General features: G+C 36.5%; 1 protein-coding gene across 1 annotated transcript; it reads left to right on the forward strand.

Annotated features, from left to right (window-relative positions):
* Positions 1-4,052: 4,052 nt before the first annotated feature.
* Positions 4,053-16,590, forward strand: LOC122643141 (VQ motif-containing protein 25-like). The gene is made up of 2 exons (XM_043836785.1): positions 4,053-4,061; positions 16,045-16,590. The coding sequence occupies exon 2, from the start codon at positions 16,053-16,055 to the stop codon at positions 16,527-16,529; it is 477 nt and encodes a 158-aa protein (XP_043692720.1). The 5' UTR covers positions 4,053-4,061; positions 16,045-16,052; the 3' UTR covers positions 16,530-16,590.
* The last annotated feature ends 10,334 nt before the right edge of the window (positions 16,591-26,924 follow it).

Here is a 26,924-nt window from a genome sequence, read left to right on the forward strand (position 1 = left end):
GATTTTGTTTCCCATTGAAATGGGCCTATAAAGTGGGCCGGAGATCCAATAAACTTTTATAGCTAAATGAATTCACCAAAAACGTGAATCACGTGTAAGCTTCTTTTCTGAGATTTCTTTCATTCATGTATCTGGCTATCTTGTTCGTGAAGCTCAGCTGCTTGCAGTAGAAGCTTCCTTCCTTCCTAATTTCTATGGCTTTGTCCACCTCTGAATAAGATGTATCGGTCTATCTTGTTCTTGAAGCCCATATGCTAAGAGTAGTAGCTTCCTCCTATCCTATGGCTTTGTTAGATTTATCGGTCAAGCTTTCAACCCATTCTAGAAGTTAGACCAAAACTGGTTTTCTCTATATTCTCAACCAATGAGAAAGAGGTGCTCGGTGATCCTAATTCCTGTCTTTGCTGCAAAGTATACAAGCAAAATAAGGCCTAAAATGGAATTTTCTTAATGGGATAAAGGTCTCTGCACTGGGGGCGCAGAGTACACCCAGACACATGGGGGTGGGCCTAATGACTAATGACCAACCCTCCCAACCCCCAATGACCTGAATACCCCCGTCCTACCCCATGTGTCTGGGCGCAGCGCTCTCTGACAGAGAACATGCGCCCTTTGTTAATATAGTCCTTACGTCTGAAAATGCTATCTGAGCAAGTTTGTTTACATGGTGATAGTTAGGGGTGGGCTTGGAATGGAAAAATAATAAACTTCGAACTGAATTGAGCCCAAACCCATTCCGGCCCATCTCATTTTGGTTCAAAGTTGAGCCTAAACTTGACTAACCTTGCACCGTCAGAGCTAGGGGTATAGGAAGAGTGAATCAAATGATGTACCTATTGTATCGATTAATATTGAAAGTTCTTAAAAAAAAAAAAAAGAGATAAACACTAGACTAATTCTAGACAAATTTGTTGTACTTCTTGCTATAAGCTGTAGTATTGAAGTTGGGCATCTTATATGCAAAAATTATTTGAAGGATTTCATGTTATATACACAAGGAGAGGGGAAATTACATGCCACATCAATTTTGGTGCAAGGAACAATGTCATCCACATGGGACCTACATGTAGGGCTGTAAACGGATCGAATTCGGCTCGGATAGTGCTATATCCGCATCCGCATTTGATTAGCTATCGGATGGATTCGGATAGTGCTAAACGAATACGGACACGGATACGGATCAGATATTTTATCCGTTTACATGTAAATATAGCTTTTCGGATAGCTATAGTTTATCTGTATCCGCATCCGTTTAGCTTTCGAACGGATTCGGATAGTGCTAAACGGATACGGACACGGATACAGAAACGGATTTCGGCTATTCATTTACACTCCTACCTACATGGTCATAATAGAAGAAAGAAAATAATGAAGATACCTACAAGTGACATTCATTAAATCATCTTCCTTCAACTTTTGAGGAGCTTATCCATGACTCAAGGACTGAGTCAATAATTCAAGGAGTTAAACTAGGTTTTCTTATTAAAAAAAAAAAGGGAAAATTACGTTTACCACCCCTATAGTTTGAAAAAATTATACCGATCCCCTTCAATATTATGCCTCCCCTATCCAAAGGGGAGGTGAATGTAATTTTGGAGGGGGATCGGTATAATTTTTTAAACTACAGGGTTTTTTTTTGTTGTAATTTTCCCTTTAAAAAAATCAAATCGGACTACTGCTGATTTCTAATCCAAATATTTGGGGATTTTCTACCCAAAAAATAATATTTGAGGAATATGCATGAAAGAATGATATGCTTCAGGTGCTCCTAAACAGTCCATTAATTCTAATTCTTTGAATGGGTTGGTATCTACAAGTGACATTCATTAAATCATCATCAACAGTCCTTGTGGTATTGGTGCTGAATTTTTTTGAAAAACTCTTACATGGTTGTTCATAATATCCTCACAACAAGAGCAGCTTTAATTAATCATACTAAAGTTTGGTTTTAGCATATTCTTCTCTTCCCTCTTTGATTCTTTGCTCCTCTCCTAATCTCTACCATCCTTGGAAAATGAGATTAAGATATACTACTTGTATTGTCCAAAATGACCCCATAAGGGATGTGATTGTGTCCAAGTGATAAGGAATACAAACTCATCTCACTAATCAAATTCCTGCCCAAAACAATCAAATGGCTAAAACATAAAAATAAGTCCTAAAGTTTTTTTATAAAATCAGATGATTTTCATTTTAGGACAAGAGATTTCTACTTGATCACATCGTCTCTACACAAGCGTCTGGACCAATGAGGAGCACGCCTGGGTATATCTACCCGGAAGGTTTAGGCATCATCTCATGGTGCCTTGGAAGAGGGCTTTCCCAATTAATAATGTTAATGGTAGCGTTATATAATTTCCTTTCTCTTTTGACTCAGTTTTGAAGCAATTTCTGTCTTCTTGCCTTCGAAAGTTGACCAATGAGACAAGTGTGAGACAAGTGTGAGACAAGTGTGGGTTTCTTTTTATAAATGTCTTCCACACGGAAAGTAATGATAAACATATATTTTGGCTAATAATGTGGAAAAAAAAATAAAAAACTTAATTAGACAAAAAAAACGATACGAATATTGAATTGGTTGTCGGTTGCCTAAATCAACAACTCATTAAATAAAGTTGTCTAATCCCTCAGTTAAGCTACCTTCCATCATATCTTTCTATTTAATAAGGATTAAATTTTACTTCAACCATGGTAAAGAGAAAAGAGAGAATCTCTTCACCAATGGTAATATGATACGATGATTGGGCTCAATTGGACTCTGGGTTCATCATTAACTGTGACTTACTATTGAATGAAGTTGAAAATACCATTCCCCAATCCAATCATAGAATTGGTTCAAATCCTATGATTGAAGAGATTTCCTTTTCAAAACTAGATTTATTTAGTAATGACACCATACGAGTAGAGATTGCCTTCTTTTTGGACAAATCAGCAAGAGTTCTTTCAATTTTGTACTAAACACTATATGTATTGAGATTGCCTAATTTTTGTCCTATGGAGAGAGGATCAGACTTACTATAAGACTAGGCTCCCAAACTGGATATGGTGTTAAAAATACTTCAAAATATTAATTAGTTGTTAGCCATCTTTTCTCTTTTTTGGCATTATCTTTTATGACTTTGTTATACCAACGTCAGAGTGCAGTTTCCCATCAGTGAGGGGTGGCGCAAGTCAAATCTTTCAATAAGGGCTTTAAGAGCCCAGAAATCTGCACAGTGACATCGTGGCAATTTTTATTTCCAGAAATTAAACGAAAACGTATGGTGACGTATACGTAGGATATGATTTGAAAGTTGAAACGTAGTGTAAGTCAAGAGAATGTATATTCAAATGGATTAATTTTTTACAAAAATATAGGGGAAGGGTTCGTTAGGATGTAAGAGTGCAGTTTTGGACCAATGAGGAAGGAGGGTTATGAAATGTCCAATCGGGATGAGCATTTAATGAAGAGAGAAAATGTGAAAACCACATGTGGGATATGAAAAGTGAAATTTATCCTCTCAAGTCAGTGCATCATACATAAGAATCCATGCGATCAAATAGTGTTATTTTTTCCTTTGAATTTAAAAAGAGAAGGATCGCTATGACACCAGAGGAGAGTTTCCCATCAATGAGTGGGCGGGTAATCGAATTATCCAATATAGGGGTTTAATGAAAAAAGAGAGTGTGAGGTCCACGGGTGAAATATGAGATGGTATACATTGAAATCTACACACTAACATCATGACAAATCTTTTTCCAATTTTTTTTTTATAAAAAAAATTGTAATTTCAAATATTTATTTCTTATTTAGTAATATATTTTATATTTATTTACAGTCAAAATTTCTATTTCCCCACTATGATGAAGAATTTCAACTCCTCTTAATGCTAGTGATCGGCACATGGAATAGCGCACACAAGTATCTACATACTATAGAGATAGATTCCATTCTAGCCTATAAAGGAATGTGACCCATTACCTAACTTGATAAAATGATCATAACCATTTGTCCACTTGCATTATTTACTCAATTTTTCAAACAATTATATTTAGATGGTATAAAAAATTGACAAGTTTTGTTAGTTAAAAAAGTTCTAGGAGGAGGGATTCTTTGTTCTGACCGACTATAATGGTTTAGGGATACGGGAGAGATAAAAATCACATTTTGAGGGGTTATTCGGACACTTCATCCAATAAGGGGAGTTTTATTTCATTTTCGTGGGCTGAAACAATCATGATGTCCTAATTCTCGTTCGCCAATTAGAGAACAAATAAACCGTTTAGTCTAAATGACACCTCTATAGGTGAATTTTAGTTATTTTAACATGATTTTATTTCTCCTTCATCTATTTGGCATAACACTTTAAATTAGGGGCAAAAATAGTCATCTTAACAATGGAAGTCTAAATGACACCTATATAGGTGTATTTAGAATTTAACACCTTCTTTTGATAGCCCTTTTGTCTTATTTCCAAAATTCCTTAGGTCGAGTGTCAGAAATAATTTTTAATATTGTTTGAAAATAAGTTATCATTATATCATGGTGAATTATTGTTGTCACAAAGGTCTGTTATTTTTTCAAATGTTGCAATACATATATTTTGTCACATGAACACATGATATATCTATTCCAACTGTTGGATAAAGAGGACATGATCTAGATTAGCCACATGTCAAATTTCAGAATCTAATTCAATCAAATACCCCCTTTGCACATTTTCCGTGTATGTCCATGATTGTGCACCAGTACTTGTGGCATTATTGCACGCACTCCCAACTTTGAGTGGAAATAGACACTTTAGATTGAAAAAAAACCATAAAAATGATTGGCTCACATTTATCTTGTGATTTTTTAAACATTAGCTTCCATTGTTACTTGAATAACTATCAAAAGTTGTTTTCCCAAAAAAAATAAAAATAAAAACCTATCAAAACTTGTCAATGCCTAACATATTTTTTGGAGTAAACATGTGAAATGATAGACTTTACCCTCATTAAAAGCAACATAAAAAATAAAAAAAATATGTTAGGAGTCAAACTAAAAGAGTAAAAAAGTACAATCCCATTGAACCTACCCCTTCTAATTACCCAGAGAATGCTACCTGTGAGAGAGAGAGAGAGAGAGAGAGGTTAAAATGAAAGGGGAGATTAGATGAATAGAAGATGAAAGGGACAAGGTTGAAATTACTTTATTGCCCCTCTTAAAAGAAATTATATATATAAGGGTAGAATAGTAAGGTTGAAATGAATTTGAAACCTCTGAGTTACCAACAACATTTTTCAAACATAAAAGTAATTTCTACAAATATGATTATTTATAACATTTTTAATTGTTTCTCTTGAATATGAAGGAAATTAGCTTTCCCTTTTATTATATTTTTTTTAATAAGTCATTATCTATTCACTTAATGATTAAATCTCCTTATTGTGATGATGTATTTTAATTTTTTTTCACATGAGGAGAATTTCACTTACCTGGCGGAGTGCTTGAGATTAAAACAAAATTATCTACACATACAAGTTAATGGACATGTGACATGGTACATATACAGGCACCAAAGGAGCAAGGCAAAAGAGTGAGGGGGAGGGGGGGGGGGGGAGGAGTGCATGCATAAGAACTTACAAGGACAAGTTGAATCTAACTTGTAAAGGAATTATCTTGTAACCAAAACCTGATTAAGTATACATAACCATTTGAGCTAGCATTTGCATTATTTTTCTCCATTTATACAAACAACTAACTATTAATATACATAAATGGCACAGAAAAATAATCAAGTTTTTATTAGTTAAACAAATTATACTTACTCCTTGATGTTTTTTAATAGACTTATATAGATTATCAGTAAATGTCAACGAAGGAAGGATGGTGATGTCAAATTAATGTAAGCTCCAAAAATTAAGAATGTTTTCACCTAAAAAATTAAGTAATATTTTTTTGGAGTTGAAAATCAAATGATTAAGAGACCAATCCATTATTTTTAAGAACAACAATGACCTTAACTTTTTGAAGCTATTATTGTGAAAAAAATTGAGAGTATAAGAAAGTGATGTATATGATTAATTGTAAATCCTAGTCACATAGGATGAAATGTTATAATTGTCGTTTGTCATATTATTAGAAGTAATAACTTTTGAAGCTATTATTTTGAAGAAACAATTGAGAGCATAAGAAAGCGATGTATATGATTAATTGTAAAGATCAGTCACATAGGATGACCAGTTATGATTGTCGTTTGCCATATTATTAGAAGTAATATGGGAGCAAAATAGACCGAATAACATTATGTGTCAATTTTGTTTACAAATTAGTAGGACCAGTGATAATCGTATTTTACAAGCATCACTTCTATATACCATTGTTGAGGGAGTTCAAAATGGGATGATATCATTTTAACATAAATGTCAGTATAAAATGCATATTTAATAACTGACAAACATCATTTATGCAAGACATAGCTCCATTAAAATTTTTATTTCATAAACAACAAATTTTTGTACTAAATAATATTTTATAAAATGAAGTCGGTCATCTCGTTTTCTAAGACATTTTTTATTTGGGAATTTATGCAAATAGTTAAACAATTCCGTATAAATGGCATAAATATAAAAAAAAATTATTAGTTGAGAAGGATGTATACATAAAAGAATAAAAATAAGTTCCCAAAAATGAAAGATTTATTTCACTTTTGATCATTTGTATTGGGTTTGAAGAAGAAAAATTATTTCTTAATTTGTAAATTATCATCTGTTTATATAAACCAAACTTTCCACATCCCTATTGCAACGATTTAATTTCAATTATTCAAAGTGCCCTAAACTAGAACTGCCAAACCATTTTATATAAACTAAGACACTTGAAATAGAATATATAATGGTACCCAAAAAAGAGAAAAAGAAAAAGCACACACAAGACTATAAAGTTAGGTTGGATCTAATGTGCAAAGGAGTACGTCACAACCAAACTTATTTGAGTAGTCATAACATTTCAGCACTTGAAATATTTATTTTATTTATAAAAATTAACAAGTGGTGTGATTAAAAAAAATCAATTCATATTATTAAACAAATTTAAGAGTTATCCAAATTTTTATTAGCTGAGTAAATATATCAAAATATTACTCATTGATGTTACATTGGTATTGATTTATAAGTTTATACTTTGTAAGTAAACGTCGACAAGGAAATGATGATTTGAATGTAAGTTTTTATTTTATAAAAAAAAATATTTTTGGAGTTCAAAATCATCGAAAATAACAGAGAAAAAAATGATTATCTTAATGTTTTGAATATTAATATGAAAAATGCTTGAGAGTATAAGAAATCATTATATTTATTAATTTGTATGGTCAAGTTTGGCATGGATGCCACATAGATTGAAATGTTATGCCTAATGTAGTTTCCCATGGTATTTTTTGATGTAAAGTTTCCTTAAGTATTTACGTACAACCTTCACTAAAATTTTGTACTCATCTCCATTCATCAATGTTATGCCTAAAAAGACAAGCCTAATTATCTCATTTACTATTTTCTTTACAAAATTTGTATGATTGTTGATAATCCCTATTTTGAAGCATCACCTCTATATACCATTAATTACTATAGTAAATGCAAAATGAAACGATTTCATTTCAGCACATGTGTTTGTAAAACGTACACTTAATTCATTTATACCAAGCATGGATATAAGGGGGTGCATAAGGACCCGGTTTTCTCATATGGATATTAATGAAAGAATCTCCTTGATGGACATTTAAATTTACGATGTTGTAGGTCAGATGTGATTGAAACTTTATGGGAAAATAGACCCCAAGATCATCTCCTCACATGTGAAGTTTCAAGCTAAACCGGATTTGCCAAGTAACAAATCAAGCATTGAAAAATCAGGAGAGATCCAATACTTTTTAGAATACCAATAAACATGCATATATGTACATAAGGGGAATGCATGTCAATATATTGGGATATTTGATTGAATTTATAGATAAAATATTTTACGTGGCCAATTAAGACCATTCCCTGCACATCCAAATGTCAGATTTTCCATATCACTATTTCACATGGCAAAACTAGGAATGATCATCAAGGAGATTCTTTCCTAGATGGATACTTGGGAAGATTTTTGCCAAACTGTAATACTCGCAAATTTCTTTTTCGAAAACAAATTTTTTATTTAATGATATTCTGTTGAATGAAATTGGTTTCAGAGTCCCCCCCTCTCACCCCCAAAAGACATTCTTTCCAATACATTCTTAATAAGAGACACATTAATCATCCAACTCATACGCGTATATTATAAAAAATAATAATAATAATAATAATATTAATAATATTCATTGCAAAAAAGTTTGCAAGTTTACATATTAGAAACATAAAACTATTTATGGACCAAAAAAACCATATTTCCTTCAAAACCATAAAGATTTATAAGTTTTCTTGCATTACTTTTTGCCTCTTTTGTTTCTTTTTTTTTTTTTCGTTTTTTTTATGAAAGCCTCTTTTGTTTCTTTTTTCACCCTAAAACTTTTTAGAAATTCCAAAATGTTAAGTACATGATCAATACATCAAAAGCTCTAGAGCTGATGAAATGCATTAAATCAAGCTCTTTACCCTATATCATGCTAGCCTGACCCAATCTAGCACCTATACTTAGCTCGAACCCCAATAGGCACTAACAGAAAGATACTCAAACATTTTTTGACAAGAAAAACTAAGTGCAACTAACATTTAATTAGGAAAATAAGTATAACTAACACTCCATTATAACTAAATAAAATATCTCTGAATTACACCACCATGTCAATTTTTAATTATTGATAAAAAGACTGTTGTAGATTGAGTTATAAAATAATGAAATCGTGTGTCATGAGCATCTTAAGAATAATTTTCTACACCCATTTGCCATTAAAAAAAAAGAGAATGTGATTTAAAAATAGAATAACTATTAAAGAAGGATGAGGGTGTGACAAATTTCAGTTTTTATGAAAAGTTTAGTTTCCTCAATGAGATGGGGACCGAAGGTTTGTCATTTGTGAGATCCAATATCCGGTACTCAAATGATCTTAAACATCGATTTCACACTCTTATATTTAAAAAAATAAAATCTTCAACATATAATAAGGCTAATAATAAGAAAATTTATTAAAAGTATAGAAAGAGATTTAAGATTTTTATAAACACTTTTTCTTAATCTTTCTACATGATTTGGATATCCTATATTTTCAAGAAATCCAAACCGCGTAAAGTACAAAACAACCTCTCCCTCTCAAACATGTAAAGCATAAACACATACACATTACTTTTTGGGGTTGGCATAAAGTTTTTTTTTTTTTTTTTTTTTTTTGAGTTTGAAACAAGGAAGAAACGATAGCACTCACAAACCTCAACCAACTCTCTGTTGTTGTAATACAATATTTAAGCCTGGCCCATTGCTATTATGTCTTGTTAGAACGAATACCAAGTAAAATACGAACAAAAACAAGAACAGAGTAAGAAGATACAGAGATTTAACGTGTTCACACGCCAATATATATACACTCCTCCATCCTCCATTGGGTCAATCCATCGGCTCGAGCCCTCTACTACCATCACAGATCTCAGAAAGAATTTTATTCTGGTCACCGCCAAAATATGTCAGAACAAGTAAATCTTCGAAATAAGTACATGAATTCAAGACACACATAACATTCTTCCTTCATTAATATATTCTTGCTTATATTCGTAGATGGTACCAACGGCCAAGCCCCTCTCTTTATCTCTCTTTAAAACATGCAAAGCATAAACACATATACACATTGCTCGTTGGGCTGGACAGAAATAAAGTTTTTTAGAGTTTGAAACATGGAAGAAACGCCATGGACTTGGAAGTCCATCACTCACAATTCTCAACAAACTCTCTGTTGCAATATAATATTTAAGCCCTTCCAGCTAAGGAACTGGTCGGTGTTGAAGTTGGTCTGCACTCCTGCTTATTAACGTACTTAGATTTTATTTTTTAGGCTTTTAAACCTTGATAGTAACATTTTGTTAGGTTTTATACTAAATCAAATTTATATCCCATTTTATCTAGGTAATATTGAATACCTTCCTTGTACCCCCCTTGTAGTTTTTTAAATTTAGTTATTTTTTAATTAATAAAATTCTAGGGACTTCCTCAGATCCTAGATAATAATTGTGTGTGAATACCTTCCATATTACTATTTTCAGATTCAGGATTGAGCTACCCGGTCCCTTGATTCATGCTTATTAGGGTGACAATAGATTGGATCGGGATCCTCTCTATTGAGGTGAGCGACCAATGAGCATCCAACGGTTAGGCTGGTTGGGTGTGTTGACTGGGTGATGAGTCATAGAATCCTCAGCCAACCAAAAGTTGCCACGTGGATATGCTGAGACCGAATCCGAGGATTGAGCCGAGCAGTATAAGGCCATGCCGAACCGGTCACTCGGAGAGAGGCAGCACCTCATTTCCCCGCCTGGCCGAGCACCGCGATCGAGCACATAGCCCGCCGAGAACCGGGCCGAGCACCTGGCGCGCAGCGCTAGATGGGACACCGACAAAGAAGGAAATCTCCCCGTCTCTGACTTGGACAGACTCAGAGGCCGAGCATCAGGCCAGCCAAGCCCTGGGCCGAGCTCGCACAAATCGACCATCAGCGGAGTGCCTGGACTCAGCCGAGCTCACGCACGCGTCTGGGAGCAACCCTCAAACCACACGCACCGAGCACGAGGCCGAGCACTGAGGGCGTGGCCGTTCGAGGTCGAGCCCTCCTCAGAGGCACCAATAATGCCCCATCGGGAATCGCGGTGCCACGTCAGCACAACCCGAGAATCACGGGGTAAGGATCGAGCCATGATCCTACGAGATACCGAATTACATTCCCGTTAGGACTCTTACCTTAGTAAGAGTCCAACTCCGAAAATAACTTTCCACTTCGCTCCGTGTGGAAGAGCCTTACCAAGGAAGGATTCTTACCATACAAGGACTTCGCCAATCGCCTCATCTCATCCTATAAATACCCAGGTATGGAGCTCAAACACTCAACTCTCTTTTTACTAAGCTGTTACGCTATCGCACTGGAGACTTGACTTGAGCGTCGGAGAATTCTTGGCCGGAGCCACACCGGCTTTCTTGCTCTCACTCGATTTTTGCATGCTCATTCGTGGGCGAACTGGACGACGGAGGTTTTCACACGCAACACTGGGCACGCGCCGGAATGTGTGCCAGCCAACCCAGCTGTTGGATGCCTCAATGGGTGATCTCCTTATTGGAGAGGATCCGGATCCCAATAGATTCAATACCTCTAGTGGTCTGATGACTGAACGACCTTCACCTAACTTAAATGCATAAATTCCAATTAACCAAATTAGAATGCAAGCTTAGTGATACTACCAATTGAGTCCCCTTTGAATGTCTTCGCAAACCCAATCTGCCAACTGCGCAATGCTCCTAGTTGGTCTCCTTTGGTGGGGGAGCAAAGCCTATAGATATCTATCCAAACCTAGAAGGTAAACGAACAATCGAAGAACAAATGATCCCTACTCTTAACTCCGGCCTAGCAAAAACAGCTGAAGAGAGAAACCCAGAAAGATCTCTTTCTAAGCTGGTCTTTGATGGGGACAACATCAAGAATACACCTCCAACTTGCATAGGATAGGAATTTACATTTCTACCCTTCAAGCCGTCTCTTCACCAAAGCAAAGAGGGGAGCACAGTTTGCTACCTTTAGCTTCTCAGAGATCAAAGGAACACCTAGGTATCTTATAGAAAGTTGAACCTCAGAGAAACCCATCACAACGAAAAGTTGGTCCTAGACCATAGGCGAAACACGTACCACCCAGAATCATGGAAGACTTAGCTCGATTCATGTGGAGCCCAACAAAACTGCTAGAGAACCTGGTCAAGGTCACTAACTAAAATCATCAGGTACCCCCCCCCCCCCCAAAATGCAATTCACAAGATGGGGTAGATTGCCAAAATTTTGTGAATAGAAAGTAAAATTCTAAAAGGCCAAATGTTCTCTGTGCTAGGACGCAAGCTACGCCCACACGCATGGGGGTTGACGAAATGGTCACCTTGCCCCCCTGAATGACCAGCTCATATGTCTGAGCACAGGCTTTGCAGTGGCACAAAGAACATCAACCCAATTCTAAAAATCCATAGATTACAAGAAATTGTATTACAAACATGAATCGCTAAAATACAGTGATGCATGCCAATACACATGATCGTATTTGATTGAATTTATGTGTTAAATTTGACATGTGGCTAATTCACTTTTTGACCTCTCTATCCAACTGTCAAAAAATACAACATTCCTAAAATGACTAAAGTGGGTGAAAATTCAATTGGGGCAAGATTGTAAGAATTGAAAGAAATAAAAATTTGTAGAGGTTTCGAAGAAAAAAACAAAAAAAAAGAGAGAAGAAAAGAAAATAAATGGCTACGGAGACAAAGTATGTCAGGCACAAGGGAGAGATATATATCATACCAGGTGGGGTTGGTTGGTATTTGATAAACAGCCAATAGTGCTACACACGTTCACAGCCCAATCAGGCAATCACTCACACACCCAAAGGCAGACAACAATGAATGACTTAATAATCTAACCGTAGTTGGCTCCCGCTAAGTTCTCTAACCATAGTGAAGACTCTCCCAGTGTAGGAGGGGAGAGAGGATTGGAAAAAATTTGGCTGCTACATTTGTAGGGCTGGCAGCTAATGAAATGGAATAATTCCCTTCTCTTTTTGGATTCTTAAATATCCTCCTAGGTTTTAGTATTTTTAAAATACTCTTTTAGATCTCATTTCTTTGGTTGCTAGCCTTGTAGCAGGAACATTCCTAGCAAAATTTCGTCCGAGAGGGTTTAGTGTCTCTCCCTCCAACATAGATCTTCTATGGAGTGTTGCTCTGTCCTACTTGTGCTGTGTAGACATAGGGTCGCACACAATGATCAGCTTACCCCCGCTCAAGCAAGAAGCTTGGACAAGGATAAGACGGTTAATACACGCCACCTTGTGTCTCTGTAGCGTGACAGGACAAGCAACCCACACCGTGGAAAATCTTGATCCCTCTCCCTCTCTAAGTCTCAAGCAGCTGTTTTGTATGGCACCCCCGTTACCAAGTGGCAAAGCTTGGCATTTGCAACACGGGAAAGGGAATCTTGTTGTCAGTTAATGCCGCAAGCAAGGTTGGTTCATGGCCCATGCATGCCCCATGGGGTGGTTTCAGGCTGTCAGGGCCTCTGGCGTGGAGAGTAGGGTGAGGCCGTGAGGTGGGGTGGCCCGTGGCCCGTGGCCCGTGGCCGGCTGCCGGCACCAGTCTCGTGCGCCAGCTTTTCTGTGATAGGTACTGGGATTCATACTTCAGAGATCGATCAGCTGATCCATAGCTTTGGTTGCTAGTAAACTCTCACACATTCAGACTTGCTAATTAATTACTGTCACTTCTGCTCCCCCACGTGCATCATATCACACGGTTAATCTCCTACGGAATTAACCGTATCTTCACCCCCTACTCTCTCACCGTACCCATATGACCAAATCCTCTCTTGAGACTCACACTGACATTTGATCATGTGGGTTTCACGTGGATGACATTATTTTCAATCTTTTATTGATTGTAGTGTGTAGATTCTTTTCTATACTGTCTTTATAGGATATTCTCTCTCATGTTCATATACTGTTAAGGAGCATGGTCCATCCGTTAACATACGGGCCAATGAGAGCACACAAGGAAGTAGCAACTTGGGATAGAATTTTTACATTTTATTTAGGGGCAGGATGGTCAGTTCACCCCCATTATGTGTCTGAGAGTAGGAGCCATGCTCCCGGACAGTCCTTTTTCCCTACTTCAAAATATATTGGTTCGTTTTAATGAGTTAAAACCTACTAACTAATCTACATAATTCGGTCCAGTTACCTACATATATATGTTCACACCTCTATATATCTTATATAGACAAAGAGAAATTTCAATATGATTAATGTTTAAGGCAAGGGATTAGCATGATTGCCCATGTTGTTTTTTTTTTAAAGCTGATCGGTTTCGTGACTTTTTTTTTTTTTTCTTTTTCTGCAGCACATTTCGTGATAACATTTTTGAAATCCAAGGTATCAATAATTGTTGTTTCAAATTTCAAACTAAATGTTTGCAGTCGTTGTAAAATGTATGTTGGTTTATGATTATTAGGAGTGGGTAAGCTTCACTTGTTTAGTAGCAATATAGATAAAAAACTTGAAAGTGAGACTTTTGCCTATGAGAATATATATATTTTTTTAATGGAGGAGACTAAAGAGAGTTATTTTTATAAGTTTCTTATATGAGATAATTTCATTCATACAACCATGCGATAAGATGATGTGTTAATTATGACTTTTGGATAGATGGTTAGTTTTGATTAGTCATTTGTCAAATTTTACAATCTAATTTAATCAAATACCGTCCAATGTGTGGATATCCATTATCGTATTTTTCAGTTATTCATGAAATCCAAAAACTTTATTTTTCTATTTGATACTACCCGTTTAAACTTAAACTTGATATGTAAGTAGAGGACATTGGGGTCTACCCTTGCACAAAATTGGGTACTCATCCGATTTGCCACGTGATAGCTATTTGGATCATAACTTTGTCCACGTCATATACATATATTGTTATATATTAGGGACGGAAACGTGTATCACATATACTTATTTATTTCTATAAAGTTAGTAATTCTCTTTCTTTATTCCCACCAGCAACCACGCGTAGAGTAAAAAAACAATTGAGCTAAAACTGCAAAAAAAACATGGGAATGATTCATCTCTCTTGAAATCTCATTTTTGTTTTCCCACTCTACACTACCAATTACTATGACTAAAGAGCAAAAGCTCATCTTCCTAGGAAGGGCAGGGCTTGGAGAAACACATCTTTCAAAGTTCATGATTCTTAAATCCAAATTAAAAACCAGGAAATTAAGGGCATTGACCCTTCAAATTTGTTAGACTTACAGCTTAATTGGGAGGTTAAGGTCATTAGGTATACTTCAAATGTCAATATTTGTTGCTGGAACCTTCTTTGGGCTGACTATATTAAATTATCCCTCATTTGTAAATGCTTTGTCAAATCTCATATGAAAAAAGCACTTTTAGAGAATCACTTTTATTGAAACCATCGAAATCTTGACAAGAACTGAGACACATTTGTAATTTCCATGATAAATCCATTTTTAGAGTAGGTAAGTACATTGGTAATCTTGGGCATTCAAGGGTATTTTAGTCATTTATAGAAAACCTCTCTTCATCTCTCTATGGCAAATTTAATTGTTTCGGCGGTAGAAAAACATCAGGTTGAAAAAGACTTAGGAGTGGAGTTGTAAAATATTCCATCTTCCTTTTCGTCAGAGGAGGAGACTCTTTTTGGCCCGTGTGGCTCTTGATCGGCCTAGTTTATATGCTGAGATTTTTCGACGTTCGAATATGATAAAAACCCTCTCGATGCGTCTCACAGAACCCCCATAGCCTTATTTTACTATTTCGCTTGGGTGAGCGAGTGACTTGTTACCGTCACTAATATGTTTTAAGACTGAGCCCTCTTTTTATACTTTAACTTTCTTTGTTTTTAGTATGTCTTTAAATCTATTTGTCTCCTTTTTACTCTTCAATAAATTTTTTTGTTAAAAAAAAAAATGTAGAACATTCCGTACCCCGCCCCCACCAAAAAAAAAAGTACCCATTGTGCTCTCTCTCTCTCTCTCTCTCTCTCGGGGTTCTTAAAAGCCATTACTGACTCATCTGGGCTTCTGTCATATTAACAATTAATCCAACCCTTGCTTCCCACAGGGCACCTTCTGTAATTTATGTTTCAAAACTTTCCTTTCTGATCTGATTAATTTAGTGATTAAACAATACAGCCCAGCTTCCATATCTATTTAAACCCCCAAACCCCTCTCTTTTTTCCAGACAAACCAGCACCAACACCAACCTCCCCCAAAGCAACCCTTGTCTTTCTCTCTTTCTCTCTCTCTCAGAGCCTCCCCTGTTTCTGCCCCAACACCAAAATCCCATCAGAATTAAATTGAATTGAAGCCATGAAAGAGATGATGAAGTCTCACACATGTGAACCCAACAGGATTTCCTCAGCACTAGCCATGCACAGAGGCTCTCACGTAATATCAAAATTCCAGCCAAAGATCCGAATAGTTCACATATTTGCACCAGAGATCATAAAGACTGATGTTGCCAATTTCAGAGAGCTGGTTCAGAGACTCACTGGGAAGCCAACTGATCACAAACGCAGCAACAAGAAGCAAGCAAAGAGTGTTAACAGAGAAGAATCACTGATTTCTAGCTTCAAACCCACCAAAAACAGAGATCTACAAGATGGGTCTCAGAGAATCAAGGAAGAAGAGGAAATAGAGATGTGGGGAGGTGAGAATTCAACTGGGTTCTTCAATGGGTTTGGAGATTTGGATAGTTTTATTCAAGGTCTCAGTGAATTCCCTTTGCTTCCTTCCAATTCTTCTCACATGGATGTGCTTGGACTTGGAGAAACACATCTTTACTAGTTGGAAGGAAAGCATCAATTAAGTTCTTGTCGTGGATTGGGTTTTGGTTGGAAATTCTGATGTGAGAGATCTTGTTGTTGGATTTAGATTTCCTTAGTTGTTGTTGTTATACTGACTTCTTCCCTTTGATCCTCTCCACAGTTCACAGACAACACCTTGTTGTAAATATAAGGGAGCAAAAGAACAATAGTACTGAGTTCATGTATCTGCAGAGCTTGAATCACTTAACATTTCTATTCTTTGATTTATTTCTTCATGTCTCTACATTTTGAGGTAGTGAATGAATTCTTCTTGTTTCTTTCTCATCCTAATTCTCTTTTGTTTTCTGCCTGTGTTGATTTAACTTAATATCTAGGGTAAATTACTTGTCACCCCTTGGTTTTCAAACAAAACTCAAATCACCCCTGTATTAGACCCCAATCTGACAAATTAGTCCTTACCGTTAGTTTTATGCTGTTAAGTAATGATGTCACTAGTTAAATAATTTAAAACTCTAAACTACCCTTGACATCCAAACATAGATTTTGAAGGGTAGTATTGTAAATTTAATTCTAATATTTTAATACAAGGGTAAAATAGTCCTTTCACATCAATAACTAACAACAGACTAACACCGTTACCGTAGAACGGGATGGATGAGTATTTTAAAAAACCTGAGGGTGATTTGAATTTCGTTTAAAAACCAAAGGGTGACGTGTAATTTACCCTAATGTTATCTATATGGGTTTTGTTTCTTTGACTTTGCGGTCCTCTCTCCCTCTCACACATTGAAGGAGGCTGAGATATTTGCTAGCTAAGCCTATAAGCCTTTTTCTTTTCTTGCAAGTATCATTTATATATTATTTTTTTGCTTTCAATTTTCTTTATTTTTTATATGGGTTAAGAGAGGAAGTCGCCTCCCACTCCTCCAAGTTGGTATAAAAATCTACAATTCAAAAATCACAAGAGCACCTATGCAATTTAATTTTGTACTTAAGATATCAATTCCTTATCCTCAAGAATAAAGCATTATATAAATTTAAGCATAAGATAAGAGTACTCTTCTAAGTCTTCTTACATGATATGATATATATGTGGTGGTAGTTGTTCTACGTGGCCATGTAAAATTGGAATCCTCACAGGTTTGGGATTTTGCAACCTTAAGCTTCAATTCCATTGTAAACTAGAGATGTTCAATTGTAGAGTATTAAATTAACTTGAGAAATGTGTGTTAGTTTCTCTTCAATGGCATTTTCAATGCATTCAATCTTAGGCCATGGGTAACCCTATAGAGTGCTTTAGGGTTGTTCTGAATCTAAATTCAGGCATGCCAGATTGTTATGTGTGTTTTGAATTCTTGTATCTATTTCGAAGTTTGTCCCATTTTTGATTGTGATCTGAAGGGAAAATTTTGTGAGGTAATTTAGACTATTACCTTGCTTTATTGTCTCGTTGTGTACGCAAGAGAGAGAAGAGTGATTTGAACATTTTTCTTGTTAGGATTTTCTGGGAAAAGTTCTTGTTGCGACTTTTGATTTTCTTGAGAGACCTCCCTTGTATTTTCTTCCATCACATATTGAATCCATGGATGAATCAAATATGAGGAGTTCTGTTTTTATTTTTGAAATAGAATGCGTAAAAAGCTCCATTTGTTTGAATGTGGAATGCATTGGAATTTTGTGGGGGGAAACTTTCCTATACCTTTCGTTACTATTACAGGGTACAAAATGGTGGGTTTTACTGTTCAATTTTACATATTTTTCTCTTTATTCCAAACTCTATTTAAGCCTTTCCCTTGGGGTTTGCATTACTCAATTTGGAGGTCAATGTTGACAATCGTGGCAAAGAGAAGAGAACTTTGCAGAGTTTACTTAGTTGCTATGTGGAAAGAAAAGGTGGACATGAGTTAGTCAATGTTATAGAAGATCCTCTACTGACCTGAATGGTAAATTTTTAGCTCAATAGAAATAAGTAATGTGGGTCAAATCATGATTCAAAGTTATGAAAATTTATAAGAATGTCATAATCTTCTAACAAGTAATGGGGCTATTAGGGATGGGTTACTTGAGACTTTTTTCAGAAGGAACCTATATATTGGTCGTGGAGAGTGAACCAAGATGTCATCTCTTATGCATGATTTTACGAAGATTGCGGTTCTTTCAATTAAGCCAATTGTCACTGATACTAAACATCTGGTTACTTATTTTGATCTGGTTTCATTTCAATATATTCCAAGGGAAGCCAATGTTGTGGCTGATTCCCTTGCCAAGAGGGCTCTACCTCTTACAGATAGGATAGTTTGGCCCACTTCCGATCCTTGTGTTTCTGTTGATTCAATGTCAAATCCCAGGAGTGTAATCCATGTTCTTCAATAGTATTTCTGTTTATCCAAAATAAAAATAAAAAAAATTGGGGGCGATTTTCATGCAGGTCGAAGGGATTATGATGCGTCAAATAAGGATTAATGGACATTAGTAGCATATTTGTAATTTTCTCCAACTTTGAAGTAAGGGTGTCAAATGGGATGGTTTTCGGTATTTGGGACAGGTCTGTACCGGTATCGGTACCAAAGGTGCCAGTCCCAGTACCGTCCCATTTAGTTAACGGGACCAAACCTAGGTCCCGATCCCAATTATCAATGCGACGGGACGATACCGGTTCCTAAACGGTTCTAAGCCTGGTAGGAAAAGAGAGAAGAACTTTAATGTTTTCTAATGAGATGGTTTAATTAGTAGTGTTGAAGATCTTTTCACTATTATGAGATTTAAGACATTCATTCCGTACTTTTGAAAGTAATTTAGAATACGAAATCCTGATGAATTGAATTTCATGGTTTTACTTCTTTAGATCACACATAAGCTGCTCAAAACGACGACTAAGAATTAATAAGGATGAAATAAACAAGTTCATTATAGTTTTAGTGCTATCACAAAACAAATTTATAGAAATAGAAACTGAAGGTCTATCAGCTGAAACATCTATAAGAGAAAACGTCACAAATACATCAAACTCCAGCCATAAAACTTCAACGAAAGAACATGAAATATACTCTTTGAAAGGGTATTGATAGTTCTGATCCCATCTAGTACCTAACCGGTATTTCGGTACTGATCCCATTGGGAATCCTGTCCTAGAACTGTCCCGTTCCATTTATTATTTGGTACCAAAATCAGATCCCAGTACCATCTCGTTTATTAATGGGACGGTCCGGTATCGGATTTTAGTGGGATGGTTCTGGGACGGTTCCCGGTTCTGGTCCCAAATTGACACCCTTACTTTGAAGACACATTTAAATTTAACTCCCATTTTCTAATTGAAATTGACCAATGGTATGAGTGAAGAGTCATTTATAACATCGACTCACAAAGTGGTTAGTTGTAAACTTGCAAATTATCTCCTCTAGTTCTCTGCCTGGCCCAGTTCCCCAGTTCCTCAAATAGGGGGTGGTGGACCCTATCCGGGCAGAGTTTTGGGCAAGGGTAGGGTAGTCATTTCAACCCTCCCTTGTTAGCGGAACTAGGCTGGGCAGAGAACTACCCTAGTGAAAGTTATAGCCCCCTATTTATGTTATTATTTCTACCCATTCTACATAGTGGGTGAGCCTTGGGTTACGCTATTGCAACCATTAGGTAGTGGGTTCAAAACATGAAAACATCATCTCTGTGAGGTAAGGGTGGTAAGGCTGCGTACATTTGCCCCTCCTAGACCCTGTAGTAGTAAGAGCATACATTTCAGAGAAGAAAAATAAAAGAACTTTGAAATCAATTAAAGGTTTTGTGCAACTCCCAACTAATGTTTTCAACCATTCCAAAATTTGCCAAGAAAAATAGCTCTAGAAAAAGAGTAAAATGGAGTTCTCAAAGGGAATCAAAAGACGAAAACCATGTTCAATACAATTTTTATAAATGTTGAAAAGAGATGAAAACCCAAAAGATAACCTTGAAAAATGGACCTAAATTTACCCAGACCGGATCCAGATCAACCCAGACCGCGTTTGACTTAAACCCATTTTTCAATCTAAAATCATTTCTTCGACTCTTAGGATGGATTCTGATTGGTTTTTACATGATTAAACATTATGATCAAAGAAAGCTCTCTTAAAAAGATTGAACACATCATACTCTGTTTTGAGTCATCGATCTTATTTTGATCATATCTCTTTTAATATCAAACAGGTTTGGATGAATTTTACTATCAAAATGAAGGTAATATGACATCCTAAGCTATAAACAGGGACCTTTCTCACATCCAAAGAGATCCAAAAATTGAGTGAAAGAAGCCCTACGTGCAACAGAGAGAAATCTTTGTTAATTGGATGTTTATTCATGATTATGTCATCTTCAAACATTGTTCTTCAACCCCTAATTTCATATGGTTTTTCCTTCTATTTTCCTATTTATTTTTTATTTTTTTCTTAGATAGGAAATTCTTAAGCTAATTTTTGCATTTTCACACATTCATATTAAGATTTGTTTATTTTCTCTTTTATCATGGTTAGTGTTTTTCCATTATTGGAATTATTGTAATATTTGTGGCGTATAATTTAGGATTTTATTATTATGTTTTACAGACAAACAATAGCCTAGGTTAGCCTACTGACATTAAATTTATTGTTACAATTTGTGCTCTAACTTTGTTTTGTAAAGAATGTGCATAGGTAAGTCTAATCTCCATTTTTCATTTATCTTTTTTTTATTATATTTTTGTATATTATTCATGTAAAATACAACATGAACATATGATTAGTTCATTACTATTTAATAAAAATAACATATAAACGAGAAACCTGTTTAACAAAATGGATTGGGTGCCTCACCTTCTCTAGTTCATAACTTGACTAGAACCTGATCTCCCAATTAGATCAATTGAAATTGAGTCTAATTTAGATGACTCTAATCTAGATGGTGACTTCTTATCTCTTCTCTCTCCCTAGAAAGGATATACTTTGAGAAGATATGTAAAATTGAAAGCGAAGTGTAGAGAGAGCTTAAAGAAGAGAATGGCCATGACGTGTAATGAAAGAAAATGGCACATCTGTGCTCTTCCCCAAAGTCAACACTAGTGCAAGGTTGTCTACTTGTCCACTAGTTTATAATCATGAGACAAGTGGCAAATGATTTGACATCTTTAGGCCTTGACCCGTATAATTCTCTCATTTATCATAAATAATAAATGGATGAATGCAAGTCCATCCTTTAATCTTCTCACCAACGAACCGACAAGATCCTTGATCCACGATTCACGATCCACGATCCACGATCCAAGATCCATGATCCATGATCCACAATGGTCTCCAAGTGGTTACAATGAATATTTTTAAACTAACTAAAAAATATTATAACCCTTTCCAAATAAATAAAATTATATAACAGGAAACCAGTCCACCAAAATTGGATTGCCTGGAGGAAAGAAGGAAATTACATATAAAATCACATCCATGCCATACCTAGCACACACATACATCTAATGCATGTAATTATTAAATCCCATAACCATGCTCCTCATTAGATATATGATGCTCTAAAATAATATTCCAATATTTTATGTGAAAATTGCCAAAAAACACATAAAACCATCATTACCATAACAATACAAGTCATTATGATCATGTGCATCCAATGCATCCATCATGCAACCATTACCATGACAACTTATGTCATAATGGTTCTGTGCATTACAAGACCATTATCATGACAATCCAATGTCACTATGATCATGTACATCACATAGCCATTACCATGACAACTTATGCTATAATGGTCATGACACTTACCCCCACAAAGCCATCACATACATGCTTAAAATAAAATTAATAATCATAAAATTATAATAAGCCATTATGCCTATTGGGGAAGGTGGGTGAAGGGAGGAATCTCTTCACCCATCTTCTCCAATGAAATTCCCTTCGACAAGTAAAATAGATTTTTTTTTTTTTAATAATGAAAAAAAAAAAACTGCTACACAAAATATAGCAAAAGAAAGGAAAAATCATGAAACCAGGTGCACAAAGGCACAAGGCAACACCGCACGCAGTAAGGCTGCCCACGCACGCACGCAGCTGGCAGCCATGCGTGCATGCCACAGGCAGCTAGGTGCACACAGACAGAGGGGGCATGGGGCGGCATGGGGCTGGGGTAAGTACGACAGGTGGGGCGCACGCAGGCAGTAAGCCCGCGGCCCCCTTGTGCGCATGCAACTCATCCCAATTTTTTTTTTTTAATAAACAAAAAACTGAATAAAATTTTAATGAGCATCACATAAATAATGAAAAAAAATAAATTGAAAACAACCCCATCGATAAAGAGGCTCTGATGCCACTGAAGGCATCGCAAGTGCGATCGCAGCGGAAGCGTAAACAAGATCACAGTATCGATGGAGAAGTCATTCAAATAACAGAACAAATCAGGGATCGATTATTACCTAAGCCTCATAAGTGCAAGACCTCCAATCAATGATAGCCCTTTCACGATTATTCCATGCACCACGCAAGCTTTACGTTCCCACACGGTCAAGCTGTCTCCTCCATACTTCCAAGAGCACAAAGTATGGACTATCTCTAAGATCAAACACTAAGAGAGGGGAAGGAGAAAACGGTTTAGGAGGGAGAGGGAGAGCTCCACATTTTGGGTGCCTTGTCCATTCCTTGTGTGTGATTTTGCAATCCCAAAATTAAATATGAATTGCTCCTCACTTCATCCCAAATTGGTAGCTCACATAGGCAAAGCATATTGAGTTTCCTAATGGGACTCAATTGCTAGCCTATCTAATCTTTTCCCACAAGAAAAGATATGCATTGCTAGGGGAATCCAATCTTGGGTGGAATATCCAATATTCCCCCATTGGCTTTCCTTTTCTAATAAGGTGGACCTCATTATTAATTTACCACCACCCAAGAGTGTGAAGGACATTAGATCTTTTTTGGGCCATATAGGTTTTTATAGAAGATTCATCAAGGATTTTGGCCAGATAGCTAGACCTCTCACTTCCCTTTGATTTCTCCCCTGAGTGTCATAAGAGTTTTGAGCAATTAAAAAGAGCATTGACCTTAGCCCCCATTATTCAAGCTCCAAATTGGACAGTTCCATTTGAGTTTATGTGTGATGCCTCTGATTTTGCAGTAGGAGCTGTTCTTGGGCAGAATCAACAAATTATCCCATGTGATTTATTATGCAAGTAGGACTCTTGATGATGCACAGCTCAATTATACCACCACTGAGAAAGAATTTTTAGCTCTTGTGTTTGCTTTAGAGAAGTTTAGCCCCTACTTGATTGGATCACATGTGATTGTTTATACTAACCATGTAGCTATCAAATATCTTGTGCTGAAAAAAGATGCTAAGGCTCGCCTCATTAGGTGGGTCCTTTTGTTCCAGGAATTTGATCTTGAAATTAGGAATAAGAAAGGGTGTGAAAATTTGGTTGCAAACCATCTATCCCAGCTGCCTAATTCTTTGGCTGTTGATTCTCCAGTCAACGAGACATTTCCTGATGAGTATTTGATGGCAGTGTCTAGTGAACCTTGGTTTGCTGACACTGTCAATTATTTGGTTACGGGTGTGACACCTGCACATTGGTCCACCCAAGATAAGAATCATTTCTTTTCACAGGTAAAGTATTTTTTTTGGGATGAGCCTTATCTTTTTAAGACTTGTCCAGATCAAGTAATCCAGAGATGTGCTCCTGATTATGAGCAACAATCTGTCTTATCTTTTGCCATGATCAGGCTTGTGGAGGCCATTTTGGGCCCAATAAGACAACGGCCAAGGTTTTACAGTGTGAATTTTATTGGCCTACTCTTTTTAGAGATGCTTTTACTTATTGCAAGGCGTGTCCTTCATGCCAATCCTTAGGGCGTCTCACCAGGAGGAATATGATGCCCCTCAACCCAATCCTGGTGGTTGAGGTGTTTGATGTATGGGGCATAGATTTCATGGGGCCTTTCCCTAATTCTTTTGAAAACCTATACATATTACTTGCTGTGGAATATGTGTCCAAATGGATTGAGGCAGTTGCTTGTAAGACCAATGACCACAAGGTGGTTGTGAAATTCCTGAAGGAGAACACCTTCTTCCGTTTTGGTACCCCCCGTGCTATCATTAGCGATCGGGGCAAGCACTTTTACAACCGGCCCTTTGAGGCCCTCATGAGGAAGTATTGTGTCATTCACAAATTGGCCACACCCTACCATCCCCAGACTAGTGGCCAGGTTGAGGTTTCAAATAGGCAGATAAAGCAAATTCCTGAGAAAACCATCAACCCAAACCGCAAGGATTGGTTTAATAGGTTGGTAGATGCGTTGTGGGCCTATAGGACCGCCTTCAAGACTGATCTTGGTCAATCTCCGTATCATCTAGTGTATGGAAAGGCGTGTCACTTACCTGTTGAGCTTGAGCACAAGGCCTTTTGGGCTATCAAGAAGCTTAACTTTGACCTACCCACTATAGGTGCCCATAGGAAACTCCAACTATCTGAGTTGGAAGAGCTTAGGAATGAGGCATATAAGAATGCCCCGATTTACAAGGCAAAAACCAAGGCTTTACATGACAGGCATATTTTGAGAAGATCTCTTGAGGTAGGTCAGAAAGTTTTGTTGTACAATTCTCGTCTGCACCTCTTTCCAAGTAAGTTGCGTTCAAAATGGGATGACCTCTATATTGTTCAGACTGTCTATTCTCATGGGGCTGTTGAAGTCCTCAATCCAAGTATAGTTGCTAAACTTATGGTAAATGGCCAACGTTTATAGCCATACATTGAGATGCCTACTCCAGTTGAGGAAGAGGTCATGGATCTCCATGAGCCTCTTAGGGCATAAAGCGTATATTTTACCACATTGGACAGAGTCACTTGGTGCTTTCTTATGCGTTTCAGGTTTTTGGGCTATTTATTGCTATTCTGGACTATCGGGAGCTGTATGTCCAAATTTACACGTAAAGCTGCTCAATATTTTTACATAGCTGCGTTCAAGGAAAAATTTTGAGCAACATGGACATGACGGAAGTCAGTTACGCATTCGTTCAGCCCTCCATGCAGTTGATTATTCTTTTCAGCCCAAGAAAGAATAATGGGCTAGAAAGGGGCTGAAATACAAGCCTGAGCCCAGAATCAAGATGGATTGACTGTCCAGTGATTAAAGTGAGCCAATTAAAGCTGAACTATCATGATACAAGTTGCCAAGCATGACCAAGTGGGCTCCTCTCTCATTGAGCTTTACTTTCAAGTAGATCCTGTTTCCCGAATTATGATTGGATATTATTTTGGAGATTTGCTATTGGTAGAGATGTGTGGTGATGTGGCTCCATACTCCAATGATTTTTGGCTTCAAGAGATAGGAGATTCCTCTCCTATTTTATCTCTCCTCTCCTACTTTATCTCTCCTTATTTTCTTTTCTTTTTTTTGTTCTTTTCTTTCTCCCCTTCCTAATTCTTCTCTCCCTCTTTATTTCATCTCTCCAAACCAAAACCATTCCCCCACGGTTCATCCTTTTTTTAAAACAAAAAAAAAAAGATTACTTTCCTAAAATCTCTCCCTTCTCCCACGTTATCTCTCTCTTTCCCATATTTTTATTTTTTTTTCTTTTCCTAATTTAACTCCTTCTCTTTTTCTTCCCTCTTTCCTAAATTCTCTCTTTTTTTTTTATTTAATTTTTTTTTACTTCCCTGATCCACTCTCCATGATTTTTAGAGGGAGCACCCAACCTCCATGTTTTTAAGAGGATTTGATAGGGATTTATTTAATTGTTAAGTGGAGTCCTAGTCACCTCTCTCTCTCTCTCCTTCGACTTTTTAAGGGCACTTTTGGAATTATACTATGGATGGTTTTCTTTTGAAAAAGATGCTCTTATACTTGGAAGGTTGAAAAGTCAAAGATGCCTTGATCTCATTGCTTGGAGAAGACACCTACAAAGATAAGGAAGCACAAGTTTAAAATTAGAAGGTTACTTTTTGAAAACTAGAAGGTTTACGTAACTAGGATTCTTATCTCTCTTAGTTTCTATTTTTTATTTTTTTTCTTGGGGACCAAGCCTTATTGTAAGGGAAAGAGATAAGAGAATCAAATTTTTGGGGAAGATTCTCTCCATTCTCCACGATTTTTAGAGGGAGAGAAGCCCCAAAATTGTTGGAAGCCTCCCTCCCTCCCTTCTCTTATCTCTTCTCCTCTCCTTCCCCCTATAAATACCCGTACCCCTCTCTTGTAAAATTGTTCAATTCATTAGTGAAATTTCTTTTTTTCTTCTTCTAGTTTTTGGCTTTCTAAGTTCTAGTTTGACTTCATGCTTTCAATTCCATGGTTGTAATGCTTTTGATTCATGCTTTAATTTTATGTTTTCAATATGGTTGTAATAATTCTAGTTTAGTTTAAAGCTTTCTAGTCTAGGCTTCTAATTCTAGTGAGAAGATTTAGAAGACTTGGAAGAG

Source organism: Telopea speciosissima, chromosome 10 (assembly GCF_018873765.1).
Source record: "Telopea speciosissima isolate NSW1024214 ecotype Mountain lineage chromosome 10, Tspe_v1, whole genome shotgun sequence".
NCBI lineage: Eukaryota > Viridiplantae > Streptophyta > Magnoliopsida > Proteales > Proteaceae > Telopea > Telopea speciosissima.